This window comes from Schistocerca serialis, chromosome 3 (genome assembly GCF_023864345.2).
Source record: "Schistocerca serialis cubense isolate TAMUIC-IGC-003099 chromosome 3, iqSchSeri2.2, whole genome shotgun sequence".
NCBI classification, from domain to species: domain Eukaryota; kingdom Metazoa; phylum Arthropoda; class Insecta; order Orthoptera; family Acrididae; genus Schistocerca; species Schistocerca serialis.
In genome coordinates, this window is record NC_064640.1 from 646,544,371 (window position 1) to 646,563,432 (window position 19,062).

The 19,062-nt window shown below is 42.5% G+C and overlaps 1 protein-coding gene across 1 annotated transcript in view; it reads left to right on the forward strand.

Annotated features, from left to right (window-relative positions):
- Positions 1–19,062, forward strand: part of LOC126469550 (uncharacterized) — a 304,761-nt gene that overhangs the window by 73,510 nt on the left and 212,189 nt on the right. Inside the window, exon 2 of the mRNA XM_050096668.1 lies at positions 6,941–7,037. Coding sequence (XP_049952625.1) covers positions 7,002–7,037 — 36 coding nt within the window. The 5' untranslated portion in view covers positions 6,941–7,001. The remainder of the gene's footprint in view (positions 1–6,940; positions 7,038–19,062) is intronic.

Consider the following 19,062-nt stretch of genomic DNA (forward strand, 5'->3'; position numbering starts at 1 on the left):
AGGATATTGCGGAGATATAGCTTAGCCACAGACTTGGGGATGTTTCCAGAATGAGATTTTCACTCTGCAGCGGAGTGTGCTATGATGGTAGAGCACTTGCTCGCGAAAGGCAAAGATCCCGAGTTCGAGTCTCTGTCTGGCACTCAGTTTTAATCTGCCAGGAAGTTTCATATCAGCGCACACTCCGCTGCAGAATGAAAATCTCATTCTGGAAACATCCCCCAGGCTGTGGCTAAGCCATGTCTCCGCAATATCCTTTCTTCCGGGAGTGCTAGTTCTGCAAGTTTCGCAGGAGAGCTTCTGTGAAGTTTGGAAAGTAGGAGACGAGGTACTGGCGGAAGTAACGCTGTGAGGACGGGGCGTGAGTCGTGCTTGGGTAGCTCAGGTGGTAGAGCACTTGCTCGCGAAATGCAAAGGTCCCGAGTTCGAGTCTCGGTCCGGCACACAGTTTTAATCTGCCAGGAAGTTTCATATCAGCGCACACTCCACTGCAGAGTGAAAATCTCATTCTGGAAACATCCCCCAGGCTGTGGCTAAGCCATGTCTCCGCAATATCCTTTCTTCCGGCAGTGCTAGTTCTGCAAGTTTCGCAGGAGAGCTTCTGTGAAGTTTGGAAAGTAGGAGACGAGGTACTGGCGGAAGTAACGCTGTGAGGACGGGGCGTGAGTCGTGCTTGGGTAGCTCAGGTGGTAGAGCACTTGCTCGCGAAGTGCAAAGGTCCCGAGTTCGAGTCTTGGTCCGGCACACAGTTTTAATCTGCCAGGAAGTTTCATATCAGCGCACACTCCGCTGCAGAGTGAAAATCTCATTCTGGAAACATCTCGAAAAGTACTTGCCGATTTACTTCTAAGTCCTAGGGCGATTTACTTGAAATTTCTACATTCAAATAGAACAACGAAGAAAACTAATGAAAAATTAAATGCTTGACAAACGAAATAGGTCGTGGTATAGTAACTGAAACCCCTGTCGCGAGAATAAATTACAGCGGCTGTATCCCTCTTGGAGATGGTTCCATCAGATGTCACTAAATCGTGGGATGGGGGATTACTCGAGAATTTGACACAAAAGCAATTGCAAACTCTTATTTACTGATAAGTTACCGTTGTTACATAACACATATACCCTAAAACACATTTTAGTCCGTGCTTCACAACTATTTTTATTATTAAAATCCAAACTGCCATACAAACGTTCAAGCAGTTTTTCTATTATTACTTCCACGGCCAATTCGATAGTAGATCTCCTTGCCTCAGCCCATTTCCAACACTGAATGGTGGCGATAGTTGGTTGCCGACCCATACTTGAGAAGTTAACTGAGATTAGAAAGCTGCAATTAGTTGGATAAATTTCGATTTCCAACGTTTTCCATAACATGGAGCGATCAGTGCTGCCATAAGATGGTCGAAAATAATGAAGTAAAGATGTAATTTCCAATGAAACTCGTAAATGTTTTCTATCAGCTGCCTCCAGGTAGCCATAAGGTTGAGAGTCCACCGTCCAGACAGTGGTTTTACGCGGTTTATCACCAACGTTGTATAGACTTTATAATCATTTTTAATTAATGAAATACCTCGGTAGTTAGTTGACTGTGCAGCATCACCCTTCTTGAATACGAGACATACCGGGTGATCAAGAAGTCAGTATAAATTTGAAAACTGAATAAATCACGGAATAATGTAGATAGAGAGGTACAAATTGACACACATGCTTGGAATGACATGGGGTTTTATTAGAACCGAAAAAATACAAACGTTCAAAAAATGTCCGACAGATGGCGCTTCATCTGATCAGAATAGCAATAATTAGCATAACAAAGTAAGACAAAGCAAAGATGGTGTTCTTTACAGGAAATGCTCAGTATGTCCACCATTATTCTTTAACAATAGCTTTAATCAAGGAATGATGTTGTGAACAGCACTGTAAAGCATGTCCGGCGTTATGGTGAGGCATTGGCGTCGGATGTTGTATTTCAGAATCCCTAGAGATGTTGGTCCATCACGATACACTTGCGACTTCAGGTAACCCCAAAGCCAATAATCGCACGGACTGAGGTCTGGGGACCAGGGAGGCCAAGCATGACGAAAGTGGCAACTGAGCACACGATCATCACCAAACGACGCGCGCAAGAGATCTTTCACGCGTCTAGCAATATGGGGTGGAGCGCTATCCTACATAAACATCGTACGTTCCAGCGGGTGTTTATCAGCCAGGCTGGGGACGATGCGATTCTGTAACATATCGGCGTACCTCTCACCCGTCACGGTAGCAGTTTTGCTGTCCAGCGCCATCTGTCGGACATTTTGTGAACTTTGTTTTTATTTTTGTTGTTCTAATAAAACCCCAAGTCATTCCAAGCATGTGTGTCAATTTTTACCTCTCTATCTACATTATTCGGTGGTTTATTAAATTTTTAAATTTGGACTGATTTTTTGTTCACCCGGTATATTGCTCCTCTTCATTCTTGAGGAATTATTTCGGCTGTAGAACAGCTCAAAGCAGCCATCACTCTTTCACCTCCCAAGCGGAGCACTTCAACTGTGATACCACTATCTTCTGGGGTCTCTGATCGTTCAAGGCCTTACACTCTATCAAACTGGGCCCGCATCTGTGTTGTCACCGCTGCTGAACTGTCATGATTCAGTAAGTTATCAAAATGTTTTTAAATAGTTTTGCCTGTTCTAATAGTGGTACTACTTCACCAGTCTCATTCGCTAGAACCAATGTATGTTATCAACAAATATCTATGGCAAATCTTACGACTTCGAAAAAGGATCGTGACTTTTATGGTATTCCCATTTCTTCTTCCTTATTAGCGGGCCTGTGTTACACCTCGCGTCGCAGTAACCAACCCTTACATCTTTCGAAGATTATTCTAGTCATGCTAACATCTTCGCTGTCCGCCCCCGGTAGCTGAGTGGTCATCGCGGCTGCGTCGGAGATTTTCTCCGCTCAGGGACTGGGTGTTGTGTTGTCGTAATCATCATCATTTCATCCCCATCGACGTCCAAGTCGCTGAAGTGGCGTCAAATCGAAAGACTTGCACTCGGCGAACGGTCTACCCGACGGGAGGCCCAAGTCACATGACATTTGCATTTTACCTCTTCGCTGGCCTGGTTCCTACAGATACCCGACATTTTCATCGAACAAAGGTTTACTTTTGCGTTTTATATGCAAACATGATCTTCATTTGCACCCAGCGACACAGCATTCCATAACGCCCACCATGCCCCTTCCACGTTGTTAGGATCCTCCGATGCTGTGAGGTGTTAAGCAATATTATCTTGATAGCTCTGTCTGACTTATGTGTTTTCTAATTTATCCATGTCACATCGGACCATTCTTATAGCATTACCTAGCCACTTGTTAGACAGTCTCAGATATACTTTGACTACGACAGAAAAATATCGGAGTTCGTATCTGGCCCACGGAATGTTCGTACACGTTCGACATTTCCATGTCGTCCTAGGTCAACTGGAACGAGGTCGATTTGGTTCGTCGTACCTCGATCTGCGAATACCCAGATAAACTTATGGACAACTTTGCAGGGAAAGTATGTGCTTCTACTGGTGATTCTCTTTGTATCGGCGCGGTTAATGAGCCAGATAACGTTCATGTTGCTTGTTTCATGGCCACTGCCAGGACCAACTGTTAGACGATAGTTCTCTTCACACTTGGGGATTGAAGTGTCCTATTACCAACTGAATTGAATGTCTTGGTAGCCCATCCACTGCATCTTTAGCTCAAGGTAGAAACTGTACTATAATTCTTCATCTGCATCCTCTGATGAAGCATGCAAGCTGAATAAGAAGATTTTATATGATTTAGCGTCGAAAATCATCTAGTAAATGTGGTCGTTTACTGGAGACCCTTTACTGACAGCCGACATCATTTTATTGTGGACATCAAAAATCCAACTCACAGGCTTGACCTTAACATGTACAGATAATAAATAGCAGTTTCCATGTTATCCAATCGTGTTATTCAATCGTGTTATTCAATAGAAAGAAAATTAAAAACTAATAAACCCACTGAAGATATTGTAACTTAAGCGAAATACGTCTGTGTAAAAAGAAAAAAAAATGTGCTTTCTCAAAGCAGAACCGATCTAAAAATAATTTTATTCCTGATTAGTTACAGACACAAGAGTGAGCTTTAGTAATATATTCGAAAATATAAACTCTTTTAATAAAATGTTATTCATTAGTGAGTATCACTTCGCAATCGTTTTGCGGATATCGCTGTAACTTGTATCACGCAATACTTGAGTTATCAAGAATTGTGTTTTCTGTCTGTAAGTTGAAAGGTTTCCTTATACTTAATCTCGAATATGAAAGGTAGACTATTATAAGCGGTATATTTACAATTAATTATGAATGGTAAACTATTGCATCAATGCAATTGTAGCACAAAAGGAATGCAGTAAGATGTACCCTGTATCACTGATGCTAGGGTACTATAGACTTTTTCATTAGAGGACGACCACATGATCCTCACAAACAAAATCTTGCACAACATGAGTTTGGAAATTTGTATGAAGGAATGAGTTTGCACAGAATTCACCATAAGGAAGCTTGACGCTCTTAGATCTAAGCACTGACACGTGGTAGCAAGAACAAGCAAATACCGAAGGAGAAAATTATCAGATGAGACTCGAGGCAGAAAATTCAGTCACAAGACGACGGAAGTCATCAGCAATATAGATCCGGTCACGGAAGCAACAATAAACTGAATGAACAGTGTCACAAATACACTTTACAAGGCTCAACATGTTTGAGTAAACGGTTCAACTGAACAATAGCCTACACTGCACCTGGATTCTAATGCATTTAACACTCGCTAACTAGAAAGTAATATTTCCACACACGGTAATAAACTAAGAACGATGAAATGAAATTTGGAAATTGGTGATAAGGTCTTATGGGACCAAATTGCTGAGATCACCTGTCCCTATGCTTACACATTACTTAATCTAACTTAAACTAACTTACGCTAAGGACAACACACACACACTCATGCCCGAGAGAGGACTGGAACCTCCGACGGGGAGAGCCGCGCGGAGCGTGACAAGGCGCCCTAGACCACTCGGCTACCCCGCGCGGCACGATGAAAGGAATCGCTAACTTTTATTAGATGTGAAAACTTGGATAAAACATAACATTAACTTAGTACTGAAGAGGACGCGCAACCGACCTCACTCATTTACCATCCCACGGAAGAGTGGCGAGCTCGCGCCCCAAATAATGGGCTCTGTCGTCAACTGAAGTGACCAGCCTTTTGCATTTTGCCATCCTACACAAAAGGTTTGACCAAGGCAAACTGAAACCTGTTTTCTACCCACTACGTTCTCCTACAGTATACTCTCAAAGTATCAGCCTACCTTACTCCCGCGAATGTACGTACTGAAATCTTACTTATACACTCATTCATACGCTAAATTATTCAGGTAAGAAGAAGAAAGGACATGTATGTGGGCGTCCGAGGCTCGGCGGTAACTTAGTGAACTTCTCACTTTTCATCTTGGTCGGACAGTTAGCGGACGAATATAATATGAAATACAGAATATACGGGTATGTAAATTGTGACAGATATGAATACACATCAGCTGCTCATCTTTTTTATATCGGAGGGAATTGAGTAACTGCACCGAGAACTAAGGCGCCAGAGGTATGGAAATGAAGTTATTTTATAGCAAAATAATGAAGAGGCTCAAATACTGGCCGTTCAAAGTGACCAACACATTTTGCCAAACAGTTTGTGTTGTGTTTTCATCGATATCATTTTTTCTTGTTAGTATCTCAAATATTCTAATTACCCCCGATATATCTGTTGGATAGGTGCTAATAACGCACGTGGTTACACCTAAGTCAATGAGGTGTAAAAATATGGACTTAAGTTCCGTGACGTTTCGGTGATGTAGGCAAATAAATATTTAATGGAATTGTAATGAGACAGCTGTTCCACAGACTGTCCAGTAACAACGATTCACCCGAACATCCAAGCGCCTTCACAGGGCGTCCCTCACGTTAATCTTCCGCTATTTCATTTTTCAAGTTGTCGTAGACGATTCTGCGCCGGCCAAAGTGGCCGTGCGGTTAAAGGCGCTGCAGTCTGGAACCGCAAGACCGCTATGGTCGCAGGTTCGAATCCTGCCTCGGGCATGGATGTTTGTGATGTCCTTAGGTTAGTTAGGTTTAACTAGTTCTAAGTTCTAGGGGACTAATGACCTCAGCAGTTGAGTCCCATAGTGCTCAGAGCCATTTGAACCATTTTGAACGATTCTGCCGTCCTCGCGTTAAGCCAAGAGCATTCCACGATCACGTGTAATAGTTGTCCTTCAAACGTACACAGCTTGCGGTGTAAAATGTTGAAAACAAAATAGAGATCATTCCACTGCTTGTTTTTGTCTAATAAAAGATGGCATTTTCTTCAGTATCCAACATCAGTAAAAATTCAGAGTAATTCAAAAACCTCCTTACAAAAATAGGGTCGTGGTATGGGAACTTTGACAGCATAATTACATAATATTTCTTTTAGCAAAGGGTTAAAAACTTGATCCCTGGTACGGATTCTTTTCAAAGACTGTGAAGTAAAACTAACTACACTTTTCGTTCACTGCTGAAACAAATCGGGTAAATAGGGTATCTTTTAATGTATGGAGATTCTTGCTGATTTAAAATGTAGTAATATTGTAGTATCTCGAGATCGATCTCTGACTTCATGAAGTTTTCAAAAGATGTAACATAGTCTATATGACATTGATATGTTCTTTTGCTGTATATATATTTTCCATCATTATTGACAAATTTTGTAACTTTGGAGATGAAGACGCTTTGATAAAGTGGCGTTATTTGTTTCACTGCTTAAGTAGGTAAAGGAACAAATGTATATCTGTATTGTTTTATTCACCAAGGACATAACGCAGTTATCTGTGCTGTTACAGGTGTTAAAGTCGAATCCTTGGGGCCTTCGATACCCACGACTGCAGTGGGTCCTGAGCTACAATGGAAATGTTTTTACTGAAAATGTTCCAGATATTTGTAAGTACATTTTGATTATTGTCTAAGCATGTACTGCACGTATGTTTTGATCCAAGTTTTTTCCTAAACTGCATATTTTTGTTCATTTTATGGAAAACTAGCTGAGTACTGGCTTTGCTTAAGTATTTATTTATTCCAATCTTCTATTAGTCCATCTCCTGCTTCCCCATTCTATTCTACCTCATCACGCCCCTCCTGTCTGTCCATCTCCTCCAACCGCTCTCTCTGTCTATTTTTCCACACCCACTCACTGTTCACTCTCTCTGTATCCCTCTCCATCCCCCTTCGTCCATCTCCTCCATCCCCTCTCTCTGTCCATCTCCTCCACCCTCACTCCCTGTCCATCTCATCCATCCCCTCTCTCTGTGCATCTCCTCCACCCCCACTCCTTGTCCATCTCCTACATCCCTCTGGGTCCATCTGCTCCTTTCCCCACCTGTCCATGTATCCTCCACCCTCTCTTAAGTCCATCCCCTCCTTCCGTCCCTCTACATCCATCTCCTCCTCCCCCACCCCCACCCCTCCTAGTTTTCACTCCCACCCCCAAGAAATTGGTGGTTCTTGCTCCCAAAGTATTCTTCTACAGATAGTAAGTAATATGTATACCAAGTTGAGGTTAGGTTAGGTTAGGTTAAGTCAGGTTAGATCAATGCGGGGCTTTAGAAGGTGCTGCTGTGGATCGAAATTCGTGCTGCAGTTTCGTTCTCACGCAGCTCAATGTTTGCGATGTCATATACCGTGAAGTATGTGTCATACAAAGATATAATTGTGCAGGTACGTCCAAGGATATTTTTGAATACTTTCTGCGAAATGTGTTGGTAATAGAACAAGTAGTAAAGAAGCAATAAATGAAAACATCATGCATGATGTGGCAGTTTTTAACGCATCTAAGTGTTACTGACGTCATATTTCCTGAACTGTGTGCAATACAATCTTATGTCTTTGTAGAAATATTCAACCGTATATTTGGGTACCGTCAGCGAGATGAGTTGGGAATAGAATTAGCAGCAAAGAAATAATAAATTTAAACGCCATGCATGATGTGGCGGTTCCTCATGCATCTCAGTGTTATGATATCATATCTCTTGAACTCGGTGTCGCACAAAGATAAAATTTTTCGGGTACAGTCAGTGGTACATGTAAATACCGTTTACAAAATGTGTTGCTAATACAGTTAGTAGTAAAGAAGTAATAAATTATAACACCATTCCTGATGCGGTAGTTTTACTGCATGAACAGCGAAAATTTAGTGAGCAATAATTTTTTTCCTTTCATCATTTTGTGGCGTTTGCCACCGAGAAAAAGTTTCGTAAAGTTTAGAAATTATACATGTGAAATTAGGTGTAAAGTTTTTACATGTCCCGAAGTGCTCTCCTTCTCAAATACTGGATAAATATAGTCTGGCTATTTGCGCGTTAGGAACTACGCTACTTTTTCATCTCCACCCCTCCACCCGCTCCTCATCACGTTGATAGGTAGGTGATTCTTACGCCTACAGAGATTACTTGCTGACAGTACGTGATATGTGTACCAAGTTTTGTTGAAATCGGTCTAGTGGCTTAGGAGGAGGTGTGGAACATACATACATACATATATACCAGTACATCCATTTTCGTGATACGTGTGGATTGAGTTCACTTTTTTAAATTTTGGTACAAGTATCTTACATCAACAGTTTGTGTGTAAGTAATGTAGAAAAAACGATACAACTTTATGATTGTCTATTGAGCGAGTCGAGTGGTAGGAGCCATCCGCCAGCCAATCAGTGTTCTTCATCAAGCACCACATGTTCGCTTTGTGGCTTGTTGCGTAGGTAAGCAGTACAACTATGAGGCTTCCATCTCACTCAACAAGTTTAGGCAGCCTCCGCTTGGTGACACTGCGGCCGACTGTAGTTAAAGCGATTTCAGGAAGCCTAGGCTAGTCTGCGATGCAGTCGGAATAATCTAAGATGGCCATGATGGGAATTTAAAAAATACAATATGGCTGGACTAGCTCAGTTGAGCAAATTGGACATTTAAAAAGAGCTCAAAGACAGCGGAAATAGCCCAGTTATGCTTTGCAAACTCTCTGACATCAAGAGCCAAGATTGTGCCATGTCCGAAGTATCTGAATCATCTGAACTGTGTAAATTGATGCGTATTTGAACCACCTGAATGGCTTATCAAAAATACTTAAAGCTTTTCACAGCACTGGTGTAGCTCATTGTATTTCCACATCTAAAATGGCTGCATTATTTATCAAAATTACCTAAGATTCAATAGCATCACACACACACACACACACACATACACATGCTGCAAAACGTCTCCAAATGCATCCGACATGCAGTCGATGCAATTTATGTCAGGGGTACAGGCAGACTAGTCCCTTCGTCAAATATCTTGTTCCAAGAGTTCCTTTACCTGTGCAGTTCTATGTGGTCACACAATGTTATCCATAAAAATGACGCCTGGACCGAACACATCTCTCAAGCCGGCCGGAGTGGGCGTGCGGTTCTAGGCGCTTCAGTATGGAACCGAGCGACCGCTACGGTAGCAGGTTCGAATCCTGCCTCGGGCATGGATGTGTGTGATGTCCTTAGGTTAGTTAGATTTAATTAATTCTAAGTTCTAGGCGACTGATGACCTGAGAAGTTAAGTCGCATAGTGCTCAGAGCTATTTGAACCATTTTTTGAACATCTCTCAAAAGACGCACGTGGGGAAGCAGTGCAGAGTCATAACAACAAAGCCTGGTGAGTGTGCAGAATTCAAAGGTTTGGAGGTCAGTATGCCCACGCGACGTTACGCTTCCCCGCACAATAACACCTGAACCAAAAAACGATGATGTTCCACAATGTACCTGGGAATATTATTTGTTACAGCTCTCGCCATATGACTGCATGCAATGCATGAACGAAAACTGTCGAACATGATCGTTTTGATGGTCCAAATATTACAGTGAAAGGAGGTGTAATGTTGGGTGGGCGTAGTGGTCTCGAAATCTTTGAATATGGTAAGCTCACTGGCCAACGTTCTTTCATAACACTGTACTCATTCCCAGTGTGCGTCTTTTCAAGGCTACATTCACCCCCTAGTTCATTTCTGTGGATGACAATACATGACAGCGTCAAACTGTGCAGAAGGAGGAGCTCTTAGAACTAAAGAATGTGTGCCGAATGGACTGGCTTACCCATTCTCCTTACTTAAACCCCGTCGACTGCGGTAGTGGTGTGTGGTATTGTTGCAGTGCTGCACAACTCCCAGTAATGTTACACTTCATTTGCCACTTTTTATTATATATTTTTCGATTAGATGTGTGGGGTGAATTGGGAGACGCGCTGCACCACGGCTACATGCACCAGCGACCATCCAACAGTCGTGAAGCGCTCTGGTGGAGGAGCGGCGTTTGCGTAGAGTTGTCTGTGCTAACGTACAAGTAACACTGCGTGAAATAATTGCACAAATCAATGAGTCAATTACGACCAACATATCAGTTAGGACAGTGTGGTGAAATTCGGTGTTAATGGCCTATGGCAGCAGACGACCGAGGCGAGTGCCTTTGCTAACAGCATAACATCACGTTTAGCTCCTCTCCGGAGCTTGTAACAATCTCAGTTGGACCCTAGACAACTGGAAAACCTTGGCACAGTCAGATGACTCCCAATTGCAGTTTTTAGGAGCTGATTGTATGGTTCAAGTGTGGCGCAGACCTCAGGAAGTCATAGACCCAGCTTTTCAACAAGGCACTGTGCAAGCTTCTGGTGGCGCCATAGTCGTGTCGACTGTGTTTACATGGAACAGACTGGGTGCTCTGGATGTTGGGAGGCGATTTTGAGCTGTTCTTGGACGTCACGTTCCCAAACAACGATGTAATTTTTATGAATGACAGTGCGCCTTGTCACTAGGCCACAGTTGTTTGCAGAAGAACTTTCTGGACAGTACGAGCGAATGGCTTGGCTACCCTTATCGAACGACGTGAATTCCATCTAACATTTATGAGGCATAATCGAGAGGTTAATTCGTGCACAACATCCTGCATAGGCAGCATAGATCAGTAGTTCTGCAGCGGACTTACACCAACTTTTTGATCCATACCACGTCTAGTTACTGCACTACACTGGGCAAACTGAGGTCCAACACAATACTAAGGATGTCCCATGACATTTGCTATCTCACTGTATGTTGCTATTTTATTTTCAGTCAGAGATAAGCTTCAAACAAAACTGTCAGAGACAGCAAAGGACTTGGAAGAGCAGGCAAAAAGGAATACAAACGTCTCAAAAATGAGATCGACAGGAAGTGCAAAATGGCTAAGCAGGGATGGCTAGAGGACAAATGTAAGGATGTAGAGGCTTATCTCACTAGGGGTAAGATAGATACTGCCTACAGAAAAATTAGAGAGACCTTTGGAGATAAGAGAACGACTTGTATGAATATCAAGAGCTCAGATGGAAACCCAGTTCTAAGCAAAGAAGGGAAAGCAGAAAGGTGGAAGGAGTATATAGAGGGTCTATACAAGGGCGATGTACTTGAGGACAATATTATGGAAATGGAAGAGGATGTAGATGAAGATGAAATGGGAGATATGATACTGCGTGAAGAGTTTGACAGAGCACTGAAAGACCTGAGTCGAAACAAGGCCCCCGGAGTAGACAATATTCCATTGGAACTACTGACGGCCTTGGGAGAGCCAGTCCTGACAAAACTCTACCATCTGGTGAGCAAGATGTATGAAACAGGTGAAATACCCTCAGACTTCAAGAAGAATATAATAATTCCAATCCCAAAGAAAGCAGGTGTTGACAGATGTGAAAATTACCGAACTATCAGTTTAATAAGTCACAGCTGCAAAATACTAACACGAATTCTTTACAGACGAATGGAAAAACTAGTAGAAGCCAACCTCGGGGAAGATCAGTTTGGATTCCGTAGAAACACTGGAACACGTGAGGCAATACTGACCTTACGACTTATCTTAGAAGAAAGATTAAGGAAAGGCAAACGTACGTTTCTAGCATTTGTAGACTTAGAGAAAGCTTTTGACAATGTTGACTGGAATACTCTCTTTCAAATTCTAAAGGTGGCAGGGGTAAAATACAGGGAGCGAGAGGCTATTTACAATTTGTACAGAAACCAGATGGCAGTTATAAGAGTCGAGGGACATGAAAGGGAAGCAGTGGTTGGGAAGGGAGTAAGACAGGGTTGTAGCCTCTCCCCGATGTTGTTCAATCTGTATATTGAGCAAGCAGTAAAGGAAACAAAAGAAAAATTCGGAGTAGGTATTAAAATTCATGGAGAAGAAATAAAAACTTTGAGGTTCGCCGATGACATTGTAATTCTGTCAGAGACAGCAAAGGACTTGGAAGAGCAGTTGAACGGAATGGACAGTGTCTTGAAAGGAGGATATAAGATGAACATCAACAAAAGCAAAACAAGGATAATGGAATGTAGTCTAATTAAGTCGGGTGATGCTGAGGGAATTAGATTAGGAAATGAGGCACTTAAAGTAGTAAAGGAGTTTTGCTATTTGGGGAGCAAAATAACTGATGATGGTCGAAGTAGAGAGGATATAAAATGTAGGCTGGCAATGGCAAGGAAAGCGTTTCTGAAGAAGAGAAATTTGTTAACATCCAGTATTGATTTAAGTGTCAGGAAGTCATTTCTGAAAGTATTCGTATGGAGTGTAGCCATGTATGGAAGTGAAACATGGACGATAAATAGTTTGGACAAGAAGAGAATAGAAGCTTTCGAACTGTGGTGCTACAGAAGAATGCTGAAGATTAGATGGGTAGATCACATAACTAATGAGGAAGTATTGAATAGGATTGGGGAGAAGAGAAGTTTGTGGCACAACTTGACCAGCAGAAGGGATCGGTTGGTAGGACATGTTCTGCGGCATCAAGGGATCACCAATTTAGTATTGGAGGGCAGCGTGGAGGGTAAAACTCGTAGAGGGAGACCAAGAGATGAATACACTAAGCAGATTCAGAAGGATGTAGGTTGCAGTAGGTACTGGGAGATGAAAAAGCTTGCACAGGATAGAGTAGCATGGAGAGCTGCATCAAACCAGTCTCAGGACTGAAGACCACAACAACAACAACAACAACAACAGTACTACAATATTTCGATCGACATATTTGTATGAAAGACCTTTTCGATTATGAAACCAAATAAGTCACGATTATGTGGCAACTTGAGTGTGACGCCCAAAATAATGAAACATTACTGAAAATTTGTTTTGTTTCCGATCTGTGTTGTTGAGAAATGAGAAATATAAAACGAAATCTTATGCAGTGCGACTGCACAGCCATTTGAATGTAGCGCGTTCGCAGTATTCCCCTCTTCCACTTCCTCACGCTCAGACAGTTTAGTCAGTTTAATTTAGTTCCGTATATCATTTTCAGGATTATTTTATCGATATGATGTGGGACAAGTCAGATTACAAGATATACAGGGTTATTACAAATGATTGAAGCGATTTCACAGCTCTACAATAACTTTATTATTTGAGATATTTTCACAATGCTTTCACACACATACAAAAACTCATAAGTTTTTTTAGGCATTCACAAATGTTCGATATGTGCCCCTTTAGTGATTCGGCAGACATCAAGCCGATAATCAAGTTCCTCCCACACTCGGCGCAGCATGTCCGCATCAATGAGTTCGAAAGCATCGTTGATGCGAGCTCGCAGTTCTGGCACGTTTCTTGGTAGAGGAGGTTTAAACACTGAATCTTTCACATAACCCCACAGAAAGAAATCGCATGGGGTTAAGTCAGGAGAGCGTGGAGGCCATGACATGAATTGCTGATCATGATCTCCACCACGACCGATCCATCGGTTTTCCAATCTCCTGTTTAAGAAATGCCGAACATCATGATGGAAGTGCGGTGGAGCACCATCCTGTTGAAAGATGAAGTCAGCGCTGTCGGTCTCTAGTCGTGGCATTAGCAATTTTTCCAGCATGTCCAGATACACGTGTCCTGTAACGTTTTTTTCGCAGAAGAAAAAGGGGCCGTAAACTTTAAACCGTGAGATTGCACAGAACACGTTAACTTTTGGTGAATTGCGAATTTGCTGCACGAATGCGTGAGGATTCTCTACCGCCCAGATTCGCACATTGTGTCTGTTCACTTCACCATTTAGAAAAAATGTCGCTTCATCACTGAAAACAAGTTTCGCACTGAACGCATCCTCTTCCATGAGCTGTTGCAACCGCGCCGAAAATTCAAAGCGTTTGACTTTGTCATCAGGTGCCAGGGCTTGTAGCAATTGTAAACGGTAAGGCTGCTACCTTAGCCTTTTCCGTAAGATTTTCCAAACCGTCGGTTGTGGTACGTTTAGCTCCCTGCTTGCTTTATTCGTCGACTTCCGCGGGCTACGCGTGAAACTTGCCCGCACGCGTTCAACCGTTTCTTCGCTCACTGCAGACCGACCCGTTGATTTCCCCTTACAGAGGCATCCAGAAGCTTTAAACTGCGCATACCATCGCCGAATGGAGTTAGCAGTTGGTGGATCTTTGTTGAACTTCGTCCTGAAGTGTCGTTGCACTGTTATGACTGACTGATGTGAGTGCATTTCAAGCTCGACATATGCTTTCTCGGCTCCTGTCGCCATTTTGTCTCACTGCGCTCTCGAGCGCTCTGGCGGCAGGAACCTGAAGTGCGGCTTCAGCCGAACAAAACTTTATGAGTTTTTCTACGTATCTGTAGTGTGTCGTGACCATATGTCAATGAATGGAGCTATAGTGAATTTATGAAATCGCTTCAATAATTTGTAATAGCCCTGTATATACACACATGAACAATGATAATATTAATATTACCGAAATTTTTAGTTCTACAAATGCAACTACATTTAGATATAAGAATTGTTATTTTTTATTTTTTATTATTTTTTTATGGCGGTGTAGGAACTGTGCATCGTGGCTGAGCACTTTGGCACTCATGCTCGGGCATGACCTGCTAGCGGAAATCTTTGTCGCCCCTGCTATAGAACAACAGCGAAAAGTGGGCTAGTGTTATTCTGTTGGAAAACACACCCTGGAATGCTGACCATGAATGGCATCATAACAGTTCGAATCACCACATCGACGTACAATTTTGCAGTGAGGGAGAGTGGAATAACCACTAGAGCGCTCCTGCTTTCATATAAATCGTATCCCAGCTATTACTCCAGGTGCAGGTCCAGTGTGTCTAGCACGCAGGAAGGTTGTTTGGAGGCCCTCAACTGGCCTCCTTCTATCCAACATTTGGTCGTCACTGGAACCGAGGCAGAAACAGCTCTCATGTAACTGTGGTGTCAACTGCCGCTCAAATTTCTACTGCAGATGCAGTACAATGCGACAGAGCCGTACTCTGAACACATTAGTCTTTCTTGTCGGTAGTGCCATGACCGTACAGAGCCCGGTCTTCTTGCGACTGTACAGTCCCGTGACCATCGCCTCAGCAGTCATGTACAGTGGCTAGTTTCCTGCCAAGTCTTTCCTCATTATCGCAGAAGGGACATCCAGCTTCACGTAGCCCTGTTATACGGCCTTGTTCAAACTCTATGTGGTGCTGTTACTGAATTCTTTGTCACCTTAAAAGCATTCTTGACTAACATCAACTCATCGTGTCCTACCTCAAAGGTAACTAACTGTCTTGACTATTATAGTGTGTATTTAAAGCAAACCTGATTTGCATTCTCATAGTGATGCTACTAGCGCCACTCTTATGCGACTAGATCGAAATTTGAATAAACATCTTTGCGGTATAGAAACACACCTACCAAGTTACGTTTCTATCGAGCAACTTCTTCTTGTGTGGCGATTTTTTTCCATCAGTGTACACTGATTTTTTTGAGTTCATCCTCTTTGTCTTGACCTGTCTTCTTCTCCTTTTCGAAAAGCTGCACCTCTTGAATCAATTTCGGTAGTGAGTGAAAAAGGGATCCAATGGGAAACTGAACTGTACGCTTTTCTTCAAACACACTGCTGCTGCAGGTGTTTTAACGTTGCCTGGATATTTCCTTCCAAAGCTCGCATTGTGGTCATTTTCATTCTTTAGTCTCATTTGCTTTGTGCTAAAAGGTATTTTAAAACTCTCAGCAGGCTTTCTTTTGTTTTATTTTCTTCATATCTTCGGCTGTCCATTTAGCTCTCTAGCTACCTTCCTTATACATTTTTAAATCCTCTGAAACATAAGAAATATATCAAAAGTTATACTATTACGACAGTTATGTCTTTTTACAGCAAGAGTGCCATTACCCCAAACGAATTGTTTATTAATTAACGAAATAATGTGCTTAAACTCCTTAAGAAACGACTATGTGGTACAAAAGTAGGGCTTACCTTGATGCCGGTAATCATTAGTATGCCAGCAGAAGCAGTGAAACAGACAATTAATTGTGATCTGCGCTGTGTCTTTGCTCAGAAAGAACACTATCTGAGTCAACATCCAAAGAAATCTGCCAAGGTCAATTCACAGTGTGACGACCATTACCCCTAGGGGGAATACTGGCCAATTTACAGTAGAACCACTATTACCCGCAGGGTGACAACCAATACCCCTGGGGCAATGATGGTCAATTTACAGGGTGACTACCATTATTCTTGGAGAGTAATGATGATCAGTTTACAGGGCGACCATAGTCATCCATAGGGCAATGACAGTCAGTTGTCTACAAAAAGCAGAATAGAACGAGAAGGATCGGAATTTCATTCATCCATACCCTTAAAATACGGAACGGAGCAGATCAGAACGCCTTCCCGTTGTCAGATTAATCCAAAATTCTCACAAATCGGGACAGGAAAGCATAATACGCTAACAATATTCATTTACCCTCGAAAAGTAATCTCCAGAGACGTTTTCGGAATCTGAGAAAAGTGAAGTCTTCGGATAATACGTCAAATGTACGATAGCCACATACGAGGTCTGTTCAGAAAATTCCGGAACTTTGTCCACAAAAATTTTATTCGCTTACCTTTTACTTACTGTGTGTGGTCTCCTTCGAAATATTCCCCTCCACAACTAATACACCGCTCCCAACGCCGTTTCCACTTCCGGAAGCAGTCTTGGTACGCTTCTTGCTGGATCGCGTGAAGTGTCGTCTGCGAATTTTCTTTTATCTCGTCTACTGTTGCAAATCTTCGTCCTTTCAACAGGATCTTCAACTTTGGAAATAAAAAAAAAGTCCGCATGGGCCAAGTCAGGAGAGTATGGAGGATAAGATAGCACAGTGATTTTTTTTTATTATTTTTTTTGTGCAATAGCCACGCACTTACAGGGATGAATGTGCGGGTGCGTTCTCGTGATGCAAGAGCCATGAATTGTCTCGCCACATTTCAGGCCGTTTCCTTCCCACATTTTCTCGCAGGCGTCGCAACACGCCGCGATAATACCATCGATTAACAGTTTGTCCCTGTGGCACGAATTCATGAAGACCTAATCCTCTAATATCTGAAAGTCAAGAAAAACTATCAGCATCGCTTTGACATTTGACCTGACCTGACGATTGAACTTTGGGCTCAACATCATATCCGTAGACCCACGTCTCATCACCAGTTATGATTCTCTTTAGGAACGTGTCATTTGTGCGATCCAAAAGCTCTTCACAGATTGCGAGGCGTAGGTCTTTCTGGTCATCACTCATGAGCCGTGGGACGAACTTGGAAACAACACGATTCACTTTAAGATGCTGTGTCAGGATTTCGTGACATGATCCAATTGAAATTTTATATCCTTCTGAAATATCTCTGAGAGTCAGTTCTCGATTGGCGCTCTTAATTTCGTTGACATTCCTGACCTGAGCGTCGTCGGTACACGTCGAAGGGCGTCCTGAATGAGAATAACCTTCAACTACCGTCAGGCCATGTTCTAACCGTGTGAACTATGCATAACACCAAGTACGGCTTAAGCACTCATTACCGTAGGTTTCGTGCATCATTTGGTGTGTCTTTGTAAAGCTTTCCTTGAGTTTCACGAAAAATTTAATGCTGACGCGCTGCTCCTCTAATTCCGCCATCTCCAAAATCGCAAACTATGCGACACAATGTTCTAGTCAATACAGGATTGAACAATAACTAACAGACATACAACAATGAAACATCCGGCAGTAACACATTAACCACAGGTATGTAAAACGATGCCAACCGCATTTCGGTCGAACACACCATTGGCGCGAAATTACGAATGTTCCGCAATTTTTGAACAGACCTCGTATACAGTTAAGCACTTCAGTCCCTTCTTAACAAATCTCGCCAGTAGGATACTTCCTCCAGCTAGCAGTTACACTGACAAACTAATGCACGATTTCCACGGAATAATAACACTGTATTGTTTGTCTTACATCACCAGACAAGTCTTTGTCATCGCCCTCTCCCTCGCAGACAATACCGAACGGTTCCTCTGCTGGCACAAGGCGGCTGGGACAGCGCCAGTCAGCGGCATGCGATACGAGCCTATTACTAGTGCTCACAAGACCTGTTTATCATGATGTGTTTGTGCCTTAGACAGCACAAGTTTATATTCCCTGGAAAATTACAGTGATTGCAATAAAATCAGTCAGTACAAGCCCTTAGCACAAAAATGATAAACTGGTACCCGCATTCGAAACTGTGTTACATTTTCCACGAATGTGCATACCTGAAGGGCACACCTTCCTTCGAGATTATCTTTCTTGCTCCATGAAATGTAATCGCGAGCTTCAATTCGAGTATCTTCAGTAAAATGTAATGATTCCCGGAATGCGGAAGTCGACAAGACAGTGTGGAGGTAGGGTGCTACTTTGTACTAGAACAACTACCGAATTACGTACGACACGGCTATACATGAATAATTTTGTTGTATAAAACGAATTTACAGAGCTTCCGCACCGTTATAACGTCAAGAACGCACCACTAGTCTCTCATTTTTTCTCGTCCAAAGATCATCGCCCTGGGACGTCGAGAGGTTTCGACCTCGCGAAGGTCTCGGTGTTCCCAGAACTGCACTACTCACAACTTGTTGATTAATGTTTTTTGTCTGTTGGAACAGGTTTGAAAACGTCGGAACAGCTCAGCA